Here is a 17,334-nt window from a genome sequence, read left to right as displayed (position 1 = left end):
CTTGGAATAATTGTACGACAGACTGCCATCTAGGCTATATGGAGAAGGATGAAATACGACAACATGATTCATTTCAAGCATTTGATGAGATACGCTCAATACTCAATAGCATAGGAAAAAACAGGTATTTTTTTTATTTCCTCATTGCTATATATATTCCAATATTCCACGAAATATTTTATTTTGGCCAAGAAGAAGAGGGAATTTCTAGGAAAGTTCAGTATGCTCTGGTTTGTATCTGATATTGGGTGGACTTTTTACTCCTTAGTGGACATCTTTTCCACGAAAATAAGCCTTGGAGGTCAACCTCAGTTAGGGGCCATTCAGATTCTTCGCCGTCGTCGCCTTAATGATCAACCGCTGCACTTCCAAGTTGTTAGCAACCAGACGGAATTCTAACGGGTTCTTTGAATGGTTCTCGTTTAATTTAATAAATCTAATGATTGATATTTAATGACTTTGTAGTACGGTCATCTCCCCCTTTTGAAAACCTACATGAAGGTATGTCTGAATAAATTGCTTGATGGTCCAATAAAGCTTGGACTTGACTCAATAGAAAAAGATGTAATATCATATCTTGGATTAGTGTGGGTTGATTTTTTTTTTTTGGCCATTCACATGGGTTGAAATTTTGTTGGTCTAATTTGGCCGATGTGGTTATAAGATTAATGCAATTCTAATATATAATTCTTGAGTAGATATCAAAGATTTGAGTTGAGATGATTGTCGTTATTTAATAAAAATTAAAATTATTAAATATTAAATAATATTTATCAAAATCAAAAAATTGTATTAAACCAAAGAATGCATTCCTCAAAGACTAAATAACCTAGATCAGATATCTTACCTCATGTAATTAGATAGTAATGTTTGGACTCGGACCATTGCAAACAGAATTTTTACAAATTTTCGAAGCTGAATCATATGTCTCTTCAAAGTATTGCAGGTTTCATGTGAAGATTTTGTTAAACAAGCGTCTTATAAAATTTTCTATGATTCTATTTATCAAAAGCATTTAACGTTGAAAGCAGCGATTTGACACTTACCTTAACGATAATATTAACTTTATCAAGTGTTTTACAATATTTTTTAACCAAAATAAAAAAAAAAAAAGAGATTAGTGTGAAAATGTAAAAAGCTGGTTGATGGTTCAGGAAAAGGAAGAACATTTCTTAAAAAAATAAAAGAAATTTATAATTTTAAAATATAAATATCAATATAATTTAAGCAAAAGTAGACAACTGAAGCAGGATCCCCGTAACATTCCCGAGAATTGTGGTGTCTCACTGAGACAATATTCCAATAATGGAATCACTTTCTTTTTCTTTAAATAGCTTTGGGCTCTCCCGCTCTCCCAAATGGAATCTTTGATTTTCACACGCATCGCAATCGTAAATGGTATATAAAATAACTGCGGTAGAAAATATTTTCAATCCAAAAGAGTATATTTGTCAGTGGATGAAAATTTTTATTTTATAAACGTCAAATTATCTTATATTTTACTTACGCTTGACATTTAGGAGAAAGAATCACTTGATTATGAACTTATCACGGTATTAATATCTAACTTGAAGAAATTTATATCAATAAAAAATAAATTATGATACTACTTATCATGAATTTATGTTTTTAATATAAAAAAATATTTTTATTACATTATTTAAATTCAATACACTTGACTTTAAATCTATTGATATTATTATTTCGTGAACGGGTAGGACGGGTTTCAAAGAATAGTTGAAGGATTACATAATGTTAAAAAAAATTGACTACTAAAATTTTGTGAATTAATAGGAAAGCAGTATTTTTTTATTATAATTGTTGGGGTTTGGCCAGACATCATGGTCACATAAAAATTAACATCAAGCGGTCTAAGATCAAGCGGGCTATGACCAGGGGGCGGATGGAGCATACTCAAATTTTGTATACATAAATACACGTGGTTGACATGATATAATTACTGTGATTATGTTGAAATTAAGGTGCGCTTAATAGTGTTGTTTTACCAATTACAAAGATTGATGTAATCTTAGTGAATCAGATGGCACTCCTATTTTATTTCAAATTTGTAAAGAGTAGCCTAAATTTGACTTTGTCAATTCCATTTGCTGCTTTTGATGTCAAATGGGTCCCATTCCAGGCTCAGATTCACCCCCTCTGCCCAAACCCTTTCACACTCAGTTCCTATCAAATTTTCAATTCCTTGCACCTTTTCCCTGTTTCCTTTTTTTCTCGTTCGCACCTATAAATGTGCTGAAAGAATTTCTCCTATTCACCGGCATGTGTTTGCCATAAATTCCAGCATTTTGGAATCAAATGTTTTTATTTAATCGACACAGTACGGCTTAAAAAGTGAGTTCCTCTGATCAAATACTGGATTTTTTTTTAATGAAGTGTCACAGAGAAACTATTGACTTTTCAAAACCCATATGTGGATTCTAGATGGGGTTTTCTCTAGTTGGCCACGTTTTCATTTTATTCACATCCATTTTGAATTTTATTTGTTTACCAATAAGTGTATTCTCATCCCAAAGCTTACATATACAAAGCACTGAATTTTCCAACGGAAGAAGAAAAGAAATGAAATTATAGCAATATCATATAGATGATCCCTATTTCAACAAATTCGATTCAACAATTCCCACTGTTGGCCCATGGTTTTTGAAAACAAGAATCCTTCACCCCCTTGATTACTATAAAGAAACTCCCAACTTCAAACGGTGGAGTCTATCTAGCAATAAACATTGGCATAAAAGAAGAAAAAAAAAAAAGGTGTTAAGTAAAACAATATTTACATTGGTCAATTGTTTCTCCCTAAGACAAGTCAGTACCTAACTTTCTCCTTTATGTCTCTCTCAAAACATGAACGTAGCGTTACTCCTATTCTCATTGGAGGAAGGTGTTCTAGAAGGTGGAACCTGTGAGGAAGCACCCTCCACAACAAACCCATCCGACCCTTCCATGTTGGGCCTCGGGTTCCCCCCTAGTCTCTGAAGGAAGAGGTCCCCTGCCCCTGGATTATTGCTGCTCAGTGAAAACATGTACGGCTGGTTTTGCTGCTGGAATTGATGTTGTTGCTGAGGCTGTTGTTGCTGTTGATATTGCAAATGAAATCCTCCTGGAGGAATCATCAGAGAACCAGGGTTAACATGGGGTTGACGTCCTCCAAAACCGAACCCGAAATTTGGTCCACCAGAGTGGCCTGGAAAAGGGGCACTAGGACCACCCGTGAATTGTTGAACCATGGCTCGGAAATTTGTAGTATCCGTATTAAGCAAGGTAGTAGGGGTTCGCCTCGAAGCCCTAGATCGTCTTCGTAGTGGCTTCGAAACGCGGCCTTCGGGACTCAAATGGCCAGCACTGGAACCAGCTGGACCGGAGGCTAATGGGCTTGGCGCGCTGCTGGAGGTGATTGTAGTGGTAACAACAGTGGCATCAGAGCCTTGATCACCAAACGCTGATTCCGATGACACGACGCGACCACGATTCGGTGCTTCCTGGACAGAAAGATTTTGCTGATAAAATTGTGCCCAATCGGTAGGACCAGACATGGTTTCACTCATGTCCAGGGGGGGCAACCAGAATTGGGAAAAGAAAAGATGAGTTGGTATTTGCTTTCGTGAGAAGGGAAGAAGAGTGCCTAAGTTTGTGGTATATATGGTGGCTTCAACGTGGTCAAAGGAAGAATATTGGGAAAATCCTGGCCGTTGATTTTTTTTGTTGAAGTTGGATTCCTCAAAGGAACGGCACGTGACATGGCACGTGGGGTATGGCGAAAATGAAAGAGCGGAGATGGTGAAAAAAAATGTTTGGCAGATTTGTGTGGGTTCTGGAAGTCGGGGGGATTGATCATTTGAGCAAAAAGGACTGTTTCCTCGAAGCAGCGATTGCTTCTCAGGATGCCGTCATCTATCCCATATCCACGTCAGCATATGACTTGCTCTGTGGTAGGTGGACGCCATGACTTTACAGTCTCCGAACATGGATCATCCGTCTAGTCTATGGAAACACCCTAGTCCCTTCCCCTTTTTTTAAATGTTATAAATTATTTTTGTTATTTACACATTATTAGTATTACTATATTTCTCCTCTCGAATGTTGAATAATTTAACACAATCTATAAATAGTAGTAATATTTGTCAAAGGCACTATAGTGCTTTTATTTAAAATAGCTCGTGTTTACATTTTAAAGTTTTTTTTATAAAATAGTTACATGTGTAATTGAAAATTGCAATCTATTTTGAAGTATTATTTAACATATATGACATTATTATTACAACTAAAAAAAATCAATCAATAAATTAAATAAACTAAAAGGCCAACAAAAAATTTGAATGAAAGTCATATATAGTACAATTTGAATATAAAATCTAAAAGTTTAAAGTTATAACTTTAAAACTACACGATTGATCAATATCTTTTTTAGTGATATTTATGTTGTAATTGTATAAGTCTTCGTATCCAAATCAAGTTCTAATGTTATGGGAGTCTTTGATCAATTAAACAAGAGACTTGAAATGATATTCGAGTGTTAAGATTCAATAAAATCACTATTAAAAAAAAGTATTGTATGATTCATTCTTCACTTTTTAAACTTTGGTTGGCCTAATTATATATATGAAAATAAATCAGTATGCCCTTTATGTGTATGTCTCGTTTTCCCTTCAAAGTCGGATAATTCCTTGGACCCCGATGATGAAGGCGGAAGCCTAGAGGAATGCCAAAAAGTGGAAAAGTAAACCACATTCTGTCACTTCCTTGTGAAGGAGAAAAGAGACCAAAGAAAATTGGGAAGAGTATATCTTCAACAACAATCTTTTCATATTGAGAGATAAGGTAGGTACATTAATTTATTATTTTATATGGAGTTCTCCCCAATTTGGAGAGGAAGGTTGTAAGGAAAATTGAATAATATAATACAAAAAAAGCACGTGACGAATTGAAAACTTTTTTCTCCTATTATGTATGATCAAGTTGGTGTAGTCTATTCAATATTGTATTTTCAGTAACCTCTCAGTAAAATGTAGAAAAATACAAGCATCTTAAGGGGTTTGAAGTCCGATCCTGCATAATGAGGTTTACTGTGAGAAAATGAAAGGTTACTCCCTATTAGTCAGTCTACTTAATTGACTACATACATGCAAAAACAAAGCATTAGAAAGTTGTTCTCTCCTTCTCTTTCCTCTTCTGATTAACCACTCAAAATATGTAACGTATATACCTCCAATAATTTCCTGCAATTCCCTATTTTATTTTTAAGTAAATAATTTAAGAAAAGCCATTTCATTAAAATCTTTCTTTCCATGATACGTTTGCAACAATCACTTTGTTAAACTAGCAAAATGTGTGGATCCATCCAGGTGTGCTGGTATGTTGTATCTTAATTGGTTTGGCTTGTGATTAACCTATTAACATGGTAAAACAAAAAAGTTAAATTTATAAATCTCATAAAGTTCCTTTTCATTTATTTCCTCTCTTCCTTCTTCCTTCTTTTCTTTTCTCGTAGTATTTATCCCATAGAAGAGTAGTTTAAGGAAAAATTTATATTAAGGAATAGGAACCACTTAAAGTGCATTTCAAACCCCAAAAATAAACATGCATGGCCAAGGTAATAATCTCATGTTTATATATACCTTTAAAAAGGAAATAAAATGAAAGAAGAAAAATCCAGCAATGAAGCAACTAAACAAAAAGAAAATGTTGAGAATTTTCTTTTTGTTCTAAAGATTTATTTTATTAATTGTTAATAGTCTATATAACATTTTGCGGGCGGTTTCAATTACATTATAGATTCTCATGTTTCACGAGTCAAATATTAAACAAGAAAAAAAAGTGTTCAATGTCTTACTAAATTGTTTGGTCTCATTTCATGGAAAAACGATCCTTGAAACAAAAGCGTTATCATTCTTTATCACGTTTACACTTTTCTTTTACTCCCAATTGCGATGATTGTGGGCTTTAATTTATCCTTTTCCCATTTTTTAATCATGTTAGGTATAAATTATTCAATTTGATCCCACGGGCTCTTGTCCTAATTGTAAAACCAAGTTTAATAAACAATTTAAGATTCATCTACTTATTGTTTATCCTTCTAATTGTGAGTTAAATCATTCAACTCTCTGTTTTTCCAATGCTAATTTCTAATTAGATGTAATTTATCTTTATACTATTTTATTTTTCACATTATGATAACTTTGAAAAATTTTTAAAAACATAATAAAGTAATGGACCAAAAGGTACTATATGAGATTTCATGTTTTCTTAATTCCTTTTTATTTTATTTTTTAAAAAAAGAGATCTTAATTTGACTCTTTAAATAAAGAGGTGAGTGTATATACTTGAGGCTAAGCTAAATGCGAAACCCTAAACTTGAGCCTGTGCTTCTTGTAAAAAAAAAAAAGTACTATAGCACCCATCCCATAAATATTTGTCTTAGTTCGTTTTTTGTAATCAATTTTTAAAAGATTTTTACCATAAATATTTTAAGTATGTAAGTATATATTTGGAAACACCTTCGTTCAAAGCTGTTAATTATTCTTTTCTTTTTCAAATTTTAATCAATAGTAAATTCAAATAAAAAATTACGAAAAAAGTCAAATAACGACAACATTTATGAAAAAAAAGTACTAAAATAGAACACCAATTCAAATATAATGATTTTGAATGTAGCGTTAAATAATTTTTTTTTACACAAAAATATATTATTTTTTTACGAATAACTTTATCTTTTACTTTCTGTTTCTTAAAACTATATGAACGAAGAATGATTTGATTTCTATTATATAAATTTTAGGAAGAATGAATTTGAATTCAACTCTTAAAACACAAGGTCATATATTTATCTGAACCAATTAGAATTTTGATCTTGCGGACATTCTCTAGGAGTTATTACAGAATCATGACATGAATTAATCATAATTACAAAAAATTTATTTAATTGAAAATTTTAAAGTAATTTCAAATTTTATCTTGAAAAATTAAGTAATTTATATCTAATTATCATGAGTTAAGAGTTTACAATTATAGTGAAACCATGTCAAGATTCCGTTGATCAAAACTCCAAAATGCTCAATTAAAATTTGATTTTCACTTTGCCTCTCTTTTAGTATTAAACAATTATTTATTTATTTATTTATATAAATACATTAAAATAGACTCATCATTTGATTATTACTTTTGCTTTTGAAAGTCAAAAGAATAAAAATAAAAATTTCTTTTAATGTTTACATGCAAAAATGGATAGATAAGTTAGCTTTCGTTGAACAACAATATTTTAATTAACTAGTACTTTGTTATTGGTCTTTTGTTTTTATATTTTTTTTCCTTTCCTCAAATATTGATCAATTTATTCTCTCCTTTTATTAGGTGAAAATGGGATATACATTTAAATTGATTCTCCTTACAAAACTCTCCTTAAAAAACAACAAATTTCACCTCACGACTTTTTTTTTTAAAAAAATTGTAATATATACTATCTTAGGATTTGACTCAATTATGAATACATATATTCCCTATTCAAAAAAATTAGATTTGAATTTTCTTTTCAACAAATAAAGAAAAAAAGAGACTTTATTATAACATACAAAACAATTATATATATAAATATGTGTGTCATCAAAAAAATTTCATAATATAAATTTGAAAAATAGATTTGAATTAACATTTTTTCTTTAACCTTTAAGATGTTTTTTCACAAAAAAATTCCTTTCGTATTTGTCAGTGATCTTTTAGCTTTAAAAGATTAGATTAAACCGTCGGAGATGGAGATGACTCTATAGCACCTTCAGCTATGGGGTAGCATGTACTATACAAGTTTTGACAAGTATATAACTATAATAATTATAGATTCATTTATTAAACTTTATTTATTTAAGAATGTGAACATGCATATTGGCACTTGGGAGTTCTCCAAATTAATTAACATTATTTATCAACATGGGTACCACTGACCCTAAGCATGGTCCTAGTTTCTTCTATATTTAGATTTTAACGCACCCTATATTGCATGCACAAGTTTGCCGATGAACAATAAATTTTTGTTAACTAACTAGGAAAGTAAGCATTGTAATAGCAAGACATGTAAAAATTGAAATGCAAAAATCTCAACTCTAATATCATTTTAAGAAAATAATCGAATGATCAATTATTTCAAAAACTTAATTCGGAATTACCCCAAACATTTCTTTTATTAAGAAAAGAAAACAAAAGGGTTTTTGGTTTGAAATGAAAACAGAGTTGAGAGAGGATGGTAATCATATAAGCAGTAAAACAAAATTATTATTAACTAAAGATAATTGATTAAAATTCAAAGGGCATGTTGCCTAAGTTGTTTTGACTGGGCATTTTCCAAGCACTACCGTCTGCTTCTCAGCCATCTGTTCTTGCTCAAATTGCGGCAAACGTGCATATATTGAATGGTCTGTCTTATTATAATCATTTCATAAGGACCATTTTCTTTTTCTCTATATCGCCCATTTTTTTTTCTCCGTTGTAAAACTAACTTCGAGGCAGAAAATATTTAAATATGTCAAGATGCAGATGTCAGACAGACACCTGATGGCCCCGTAAAGTGGAGTGGGCACTTACTGTTACTAGTGGAAGAGGTTAGGCTTGGGCACATCCCGACACGCCAATATAACCCCATATCTAATCTCTAAACTCCTCAACCTTAACACAAACCAAAACCCAACTAGCAATGGTAGCAACTGCCAACGCTTCATCCCTGCAGCTATCCTCTACTGCCGTTTATGGCAGTTTCCGAACTAGTGATTTCACGTTTTTGGGTGTCTCAAAGCCTCCTCCATTTCCCTACCAAAAACTAAAAACCTCTGCTGCCATCAGGTAACTGGAAAGTGGGAACTTTTAACATAGTCTTGCAAGCTGCAAGTGACGTTTGGAGTAAAAATGGGTTGGATTTGGATTTGTTTAATTGATTGTATTTGTGGTCAATTTTGTAGATGTCAGTCCACCAGTACCGACGAACCAAAAGCTAAAAGGAATCTCTTGGATAATGCAAGCAATCTTCTTACTAATTTCCTAAGTGGAGGAAGTCTTGGTTCTATGCCTGTAGCTGAAGGTGCTGTTTCTGATTTGTTTGGTCAACCTCTCTTCTTCTCTTTGTATGATTGGTTTTTAGAGGTACTTGACTACTTCTCTTTTTTCTTGCAAATTTTGAATGTGGACATATAACTGATGTTGTCTTGAGTTTATGCTACCGTGACCACCTCTGCTTGTTCTGGTTCTGCCCCCAGGAACTTCTACCATTGTAGATGATAGCAAATGGGTAGAGGGTTCAATTGAACTTTTGGGTTACAAGTATTATTTTTTAGTACGCGTGAAAGTGTATTGGACTTGGACTACACAATGGGGGGTGACTTCTATCATCCCATAAACCCCCCGTCCCCAGATTTCGACTTGAGACTGTGACTGTTTTCCAACAGGAAATGTTCAAGTCTTAAATGTTGGGATGTACTCTTGGGGAAATTTGAATTACTAACACATATTTGAATCATAACAGTTATTATGCTATGTAACCTTGTGCTTCAGTTTTTTCCCCTTATCATGTCCTATGGTATTTTGTTGCTTATCATTGTTGATAATTTGGAGCTCCTGATTCTTGCTGTTTTTTTTTTCTTTTGTTTGATGTCTTAATTGATGTTGCAGCATGGCTCTGTATATAAACTAGCTTTTGGGCCAAAAGCTTTTGTTGTTGTATCAGATCCTATTGTTGCAAGGCATATTCTTCGAGAAAATGCATTTTCCTTCGACAAGGTACTGATTTTATGTCTTGATAGTTGATTTCCTTGCACTTCAAAAATTTGCTTGTTGCTTCTTCTATGACCCTAAGTGTACTATGCTAACTAATTATTCATGTATGTAGTTACTCATTACTGTAACTATTTACAAGCCAACTCGATATGTAAAATTTTTATTCCCATCACATTTTCATGTAAACATGTATGCATCTAGAGACATAATTATCATTTTCTCATTTTGTAGTGTTCCAAATTCTTTGACTTTGAAGGACAAATAAATACTTTTTAAAAATAAATATCATCAATGAGATTTCTAATCAACCAACAGAATCAGCCTAGCAATTGCTTAGGTAGAAAATCTTAAGTTTGCTTGCAATGTTATCCATTCTAGAATTTGGCGTTCTTCATTTTAATCAGTCATATTTCTTGATTAAAATTTTGAATCCATTTACCCAAATTTTCATATTTTAACTAGGGAGTTCTTGCTGATATACTAGAACCAATAATGGGCAAAGGACTTATACCTGCCGACCTTGACACATGGAAACAAAGGAGAAGAGGTATGAAATTTATGTTACTTGCTTTTGAATTTTATCTGCATATGGTGAGGACAGAAGGCACTTCTTTTGTTCTCTGACTGATAGGTATTTGCAGCATTATTATTTATGGTTTTGAGCAATCACTTGTGATCTTGAAACTAGAATGGTCACTTGCTCATCATAATTGATTAAAAGACTACGCTTGCTCTTTTCATACAAACTCTGGTATATAAATTTGATTGGTTCAAAATTTATCCTTTAAGAGATATATATATATATATATATATATATATATATATATTTATTATNTGGTTCAAAATTTATCCTTTAAGAGATATATATATATATATATATATATATATATATATATTTATTTATTTTGGAATTTCATCCACTCAATCATGAACTTCAAGTTCCAAGTTCCTTCTTTAACATTTTAATAAATCCTCAGATGTGCTATTCTTTTGTTATTGTCAACTAGTGGTCTGATTGCATATGTCTGTAGAATTTTTTTTCAATGCTTCACATGTTTTGTTCCATCATATTTGGTCAACATGCATATCTGCTCAAAATCCTTTCTTTTGGATGCTTACAAGTTAACTGAAACTTTCGTATTGCTAGTTTGATTATTGATCCGACTTCCGCTGCCCATTTTAGCTTTGATTTCTACATGAAGACATTAAAAATATCATGTATAGAACAGATCAAGATTCTTGAGATGGAAGCAAATTTTCTTAAGGATACCAAGAGAGTTAAGTAGAACGGTCTTAGATTCTCCTCTAGCATATACATCATTATAAAAGAAAAAGAAAGGGATAAGTTCCATAGATGTGGCATACATTTCAGTAGACTAGTCTGAGAGCATGATTTTATTTTCAATACCTAATATTTTGACTTAGTGGACCTGTGGCTAAATATAAAGTTCTATGCTTACTCTTAACTGTTGTAGTTTCTGGCGATGTTTATGACTTTTTGAATTTATGATTATCATTTATATTGAGGAGATACAAATTATTACAAATAATTTGTATCTCCTCAATATAAATCTTTGGTAAGATTTAATATGTTTAAAAAATATGCAGTTATTGCTCCTGGGTTCCATGCATTATACTTGGAAGCTATGGTCAAAGTATTCACTGATTGTTCAGAACGATCAACGCTGAAATTTGAAAACCTTCTAGACGGAGAGCATTCATGTGGAGGAGAGGCAATTGAGTTGGACCTTGAAGCAGAATTTTCAAGCTTAGCTCTTGATATTATTGGACTTGGTGTCTTCAACTATGACTTTGGTTCTATTACAAAAGAGTCTCCTGTGATTAAGGTCTGACACTTTCTAGAAATCTGCAATTCTGTTGAATTTTTCTCTTGCAGAGCACCTAAGCATGGTACTCTATTTATTTTAATGAATTGGGTTGCTGGTAGCAAGTAAAATAATACACAATAAGATGTATGAAATTAAAACATTTTGTTTCCTGCTTGTCTCATAATATTTTGTGTTCATGTAGCCTTCTTATCAGCTATTTCTTGCAATGTTTGTGCCATACCTGTGCCTGCTACTAGTCATGTGAAGAACTATATGACCATTTTTACCATCTGGAGATGCTCAAATCTAGTTGCTTGCTCAACCCTCTGCATAGAGGACACTTTCTTATACTGTCTTCAACCTTCTCATCATAGTGTGATGAGCAAATTTTAGATTGTCTTGTCATTAGTTGTCTCATGTGCATTAGAGCTTATAGTGTGTGCATTCTGTACCCCTTAATAGTTCATTTTTAACCTATCCACTCCAGGCCTGAGAAAGGATGCTGGTGGCATAGCTGGGCATAATGTTGGTGGCTTGGTGGCCTTAGGTGCAATTAGGACTAGCACAAACTATATAAGAGTTTGGGCTGAAGTTTTGAGGTAGAGTGGCTTAATTATGTGCTTATAAAAATGTGGTTTCTGTAGAAAAAGGGAAATATTACTTGATGTTGGTTTACTTTGAAGTGAGGCTTTAATGAGTAGAATCCTGCTCTTCTGTAATTTGGGCCACTAAGCTGTTCTCTTAAATACTTAACTTTGTATTATAGATAATGCATAAAAAATGGTGAAGTTTTATTCTACTCTGCTATAATCAATATAGTGAAAGAAGGAAAGATCAATAACTACACACTTCTTGGCAAAAACTGGCCAAATTGTGAAGCTGTTCAGTCCACCCACCCCTCTTGTAACAAAAGGGTCTATACTTAACCTTGCAAGGATAGAGGATTACAACACCATTATCATAAGTGTGGAAATGAATGGGTATTTGAGACATGAGGGTATAAGTTTCCAATTGGTCTGTACACTGTCTTTTTCTGCCATAGGGACTCTAGAAACGTTTCATTACATCTCATTGCATGGACCAACAATTGCAAAATAATTCTAGCAATTGTTGATTATGTTGTCTTAGGAGATCAAAAGCAACTTGTTTCCCACTTGCTACTTGCCCTTTGGCTGAATTATACATTAGTTTGTTTTTTTTCTTTCTTTCAATGTCCAATTGTTCACTATTGCTGCAGTAAACAGAAGTTTGCAGCAACAAGAACAGCTAAGTTTTCTGTTTAAATAATGCTGTGTGTTAGTATTCAGCTTCAACTGTTACTATGAAAGAGTTTAGTGTCTGCGATCCTCCAATATTTAGGTTACATTAAGGAAGCATTACATTTTAAGCCACATTTATGTTCTAATTTCATACTCACCCCTTTAAACACACATTGCAGGCAGTATATGGTACTCTTTTTGAAGCTGAGCATAGATCCACTTTCTACATTCCGTACTGGAAAATCCCTCTGGCAAGGTGGGTTGTCCCTAGGCAACGGAAGTTCCAGTATGACCTCAAAATAATTAATGACTGTCTTGATGGACTCATCAGAAATGCAAAAGAGAGCAGAGAGGTTCGAAATTTAATCCATAAATGAGCATCACACTAATAGTTATTCATTTTTATAGAATTCTTTTCCCAACTTCATTTTCTATCTGCTTCTTGTTCTTTATTGATTTTACTTAAGGAAAACCATGTTTATATCTTAATGAGTTTGACTTTTCTGATTGTTTTCAAATAACCATTGTTTGGAGAATATTATGAGAGTGTTGCTTTATCTTTCTTGTGCTATGCATATGAGAAAAGTAGGATTGATCACAAAATTATGGCAGGAGTTTTCACTCAGCACTGCAGTTTTCCTTTCTAGTGCAAATACAAGTGGATTATTTTTCTTAATGTCTCAAGAATAGGAAAGTAACGCTCATAAAACAAAATTCTTATAGGGATCTCATGCATTGGGCCTTTTAGAACTTATAACGACTGAAATTTTAAAGTGAAGTTGGTTGACATTGAAAACATAGAATGTTCATCATACTAGGCAAAATCATGTGTTGTCTACAGTGAAGATTAAGGTTCTATTGACACTTTTGTTATTTGTCTTTTGTTTTCAATTCATATTTCATCTTTTACTTTTTGCTTTCTATTCATTTTTTGTAAAAAAAAGTGAATAGCAAAAGCATCAATTAAACGGAGCCTAAATAAGTTGAAAATTAACTTTAAGCAACTTTGTTTGATGTAATTTCTGTGACACAAAATAGTCTCAAAGAATATGATCCTTTTTGTTACTAGAAAGAAAATGAAAGCATAGCATAGGGTAACCTCAAGTCCCACCTGAAAGCCAGGTACAATAAATTCAAGTTGATGGGTGACCCATTGGTCACTCTCAGCTTTTTTTTTTTTTTTTTTTTTAATTAGGGGAGGGGGGATTTGAATCCTGCTCTCTAAGCTGGGGATCATGCACTAACCAATGAGCGAAATGCTTGGGTGCACCCTCAGCTTGAGTGGTGGGAGTGAAAGATAATAAGCTTTAAGGTTCTTGCAATTGTTTTGGCTTCTTACAGATCAATGTGACACCAATCAGCTAAGTTACTTTTGGATCTCAGAAGTGATCCTTGTTAACCTGAAAAAAAAGAAAAAGAAAAAAAGGATTATGGATTTGGAAGTGGAGTGCATTGTGAACTATTCTGTTAAGTTGTCATCTTATCAAAATTGAAGCCCGATACTGCAACATATGTGTACATTTATACAATATATGCAGCTCTTTGCTTTTGCTAATTTGATTGGCATCAATATATAACAGTTCTTGTAGCATGCCCCATAGAAACTAAATATTGGATATTGCTTATTTTTTATGACAGGAAGCAGATGTTGAAAAACTACAGCAAAGGGACTACTTGAATATTAAGGTGCAATTGCATCCTCATCGAAGTGTCTTTCTAAATGTTTCCTGTTCCTTCTGTACGTGAGTGGTCATTATTTTTTAAACCTTTTGAAATATAGATATCATAACTATAACGGCTGCAGGATGCAAGTCTTTTGCGATTTTTGGTGGATATGAGGGGAGCTGATGTTGATGATCGTCAGGTAAATTATCTTCCATTCTGATTCTGTGCTTCCAAGAATAGGTTAAGATGACATCATAGGATGTTCCTATTTATTGCTGTTTTGCAGTTTATTGGAAAACTGGTCTTGCTCCCATCTTTCTCCCTTGGTATTCTCATGTCTATCTTCATGGGTTAATGTAGCATCTCTTAGTGGTTCCTGCTATTTTAGGCAGCATAAATACCTCTTCTTATTCAATGCAGGCATAACCTGCCCATAGCCAACTATCTCTTTTGGCTTTTTATTATGGGCGAAACTGGTATTTACCATTGGGCTTTATTCAACCCTGTGGCTTTGTTTAACAGCTGAGAGATGATCTAATGACAATGCTTATTGCTGGCCATGAAACAACAGCAGCTGTTCTTACTTGGGCTGTTTTCCTTCTTGCACAAGTATGATTCCTCTCTGCCAATTTGACACAGCATTCCTTTTGTTGTGCTGGTTTTTTTTTGTCTCGTGTGTGTGTGTATCAATTAACTTATTCCTCATCATGAGCTTGAGATGATACTGATGTACATTATTTTGGTGAAAATGCAGAACCCATCTAAAATTAGAAAAGCTCAAGCAGAGATTGATTCAGTACTTGGCCAGGGGAGACCAACTTTTGAATCAGTTAAAAAATTGGAGTACGCTTTGCTCTGATGAAAACTTTCTGTTCCTTATGCTATAATTAGCTTCTATAAAGTTACTAATGCAGTCTGCAACATGATAATAGCATGGTGAAACTAGGCCTTAATATGCTAATTTAAATGGACCATTATGATGCACAGTTTTGGTGTTCCAACTTACAATTTTTCCATTATTGACGTTAAAAGTTGAGTAGTGTTTCAATAGATATTTATGAAGTACAATCCAGTCATAAAGGAAGATGGCACTCACGTTTCACAAATAACTTCTCCTATTGTCGTCTGGTTATTATAACAATGGCATACGTAAACTTGTTGCATGAGAGTTCTATATTGTGTTGATTAACACAGAGACATACATTTCTGTTTGAACTAGAACATGCATCTGATTTTCTGATTACAAGTATAATGGATCTTTTTCAATTATAATGATATTTACCTTCTGCTCTATCCTTTAGGTACATAAGACTTATTGTTGTAGAGGCCCTTCGCTTATATCCTCAGCCTCCATTGCTTATCAGACGTGCTCTTAAAGCGGATGTGATACCAGGTATCTCATTTTAGACTATCTTCTCTCTCTCTCTCTCTCTCCCTGCGTATTACAAATTCAATCCTCTTGTATGTTTAAGATTGACGGTGTTTTAGAGCTGATTTGTTTAAGATGTTCAGTTAATGCATATTATGTTACAACTAGGCTAATATATCTGTCAACAAATGAAAAGCTTAAGTTGTCAGCATGTAGGTCAGTTATAGAGGAGAAAAGCAGATTCCAAGTGTGAACATTTCATATCCAAATAGCTGAAAATAAATAATGAAGCTGGAAATAACTGAGAGTTAATGTTAATGTGATCATATCAAGAAGAGTATATGGTGTATTAGGGAAAGTAAGACAGAAGCCTACAAAATTTTAAATGATGGAATTATGAAAAAAAAATAACATATCCACCATTTGGTGCAACATAAATCAGTGGGTTCAAACGATTGTAAATGGATCTTTTGAAATAAGAACAAATTAAACACTAAATTCTTATAATGTTGGGTTTATATTTACAGGAGGTTACAAAGGTGACAAGGATGGTTACAAAATTCCTGCTGGAACTGATATCTTCCTTTCTGTGAGTTAAACTCTGTATTTGCTTCTTCTAATAAACCCTTAGTAGGTTCCTTTGCTTGGTTTTCCACATTCTATCTATGTGTTTATTGATAAAATTTTACTAAAATTTTCTTTGTTAAGGTATATAATCTTCATAGATCTCCATATTTTTGGGACCAGCCCCATGATTTTGTTCCAGAAAGGTTTCTGGTAGAAAAGAAGAGTGAAGGCATTGAAGGATGGGCCGGTTTTGATCCATCTCGGAGCCCGGGAGCATTATACCCTAACGAGGTTTCGTATCATTGGTTCTATGTTTCAATCAGACTGACATGCTGCAATTTATGTTTCTTATATCAAGTTCATTATTTTGATTATCAGATTATATCAGACTTTGCTTTCTTACCCTTCGGCGGGGGACAAAGAAAGTGCGTAGGAGATCAATTTGCACTCATGGAGTCAACTGTGGCATTGGCCATGCTGTTGCAAAAGTTTGATGTTGAGTTGAAAGGATCTCCCGAGTCTGTGGAGCTAGTGACAGGAGCAACAATTCACACGAAGAATGGTATGTGGTGCAAGCTAAGGAAGAGGTCTAATGGCCATTGATTCTTTTCATTTACCAGCAATTGAGCTTCAGCACCCTGTGTCTAACTCCTGTTGCTGTTGTTTATACAAGTACATAATACATATTGTTTTTGACGGATGGAAGAAGAAATGTAAATTTTGGGTCAAGTCAAAAAATCTGTACTTTTGGCTGAAACGGTATCAGGTATCAAATCTAAAACACCCTACCTTCTCAGGACTCAATTTTCCCTCTAACCATCAACCATTCTTGTATTCATTTGGCAATCTCTAAGGTGAGATTGAGCAGACATTTTGA

General features: G+C 33.3%; 2 protein-coding genes across 2 annotated transcripts; one reads left to right on the top strand and one right to left on the bottom strand.

Moving 5' to 3' along the window:
* Positions 2,573 to 4,079, bottom strand: LOC18612267 (VQ motif-containing protein 22). The gene has a single exon (XM_007048983.2). It carries the CDS (start codon positions 3,561 to 3,563, stop codon positions 2,856 to 2,858), a length of 708 nt encoding a protein of 235 aa, XP_007049045.1. The 5' UTR covers positions 3,564 to 4,079; the 3' UTR covers positions 2,573 to 2,855.
* On the top strand, positions 8,472 to 17,261 carry LOC18612266 (cytochrome P450 97B2, chloroplastic). The gene is made up of 14 exons (XM_018126926.1): positions 8,472 to 8,841; positions 8,958 to 9,138; positions 9,664 to 9,771; positions 10,231 to 10,315; positions 11,377 to 11,615; positions 13,036 to 13,209; positions 14,495 to 14,542; positions 14,661 to 14,720; positions 15,044 to 15,130; positions 15,276 to 15,364; positions 15,823 to 15,914; positions 16,418 to 16,479; positions 16,599 to 16,748; positions 16,836 to 17,261. Exons 1-14 carry the CDS (start codon positions 8,696 to 8,698, stop codon positions 17,058 to 17,060), a joined length of 1,746 nt encoding a protein of 581 aa, XP_017982415.1. The 5' UTR covers positions 8,472 to 8,695; the 3' UTR covers positions 17,061 to 17,261.

Source organism: Theobroma cacao, chromosome 1 (genome assembly GCF_000208745.1).
Source record: "Theobroma cacao cultivar B97-61/B2 chromosome 1, Criollo_cocoa_genome_V2, whole genome shotgun sequence".
NCBI lineage: Eukaryota > Viridiplantae > Streptophyta > Magnoliopsida > Malvales > Malvaceae > Theobroma > Theobroma cacao.
This window is presented reverse-complemented; position numbering and strand designations above follow the sequence as displayed.

Bases quoted from the DNA above. Each gene is read 5' to 3' on its own strand.
- LOC18612266 (XM_018126926.1), top strand. From the start codon at position 8,696: ATGGTAGCAACTGCCAACGCTTCATCCCTGCAGCTATCCTCTACTGCC. The intron at 14,721-15,043 runs GTAAATTATCTT...TTTGTTTAACAG, and splicing joins CTGATGTTGATGATCGTCAG to CTGAGAGATGATCTAATGAC. The intron at 16,749-16,835 runs GTTTCGTATCAT...TTTGATTATCAG, and splicing joins GAGCATTATACCCTAACGAG to ATTATATCAGACTTTGCTTT.
- LOC18612267 (XM_007048983.2), bottom strand. From the start codon at position 3,563: ATGAGTGAAACCATGTCTGGTCCTACCGATTGGGCACAATTTTATCAG.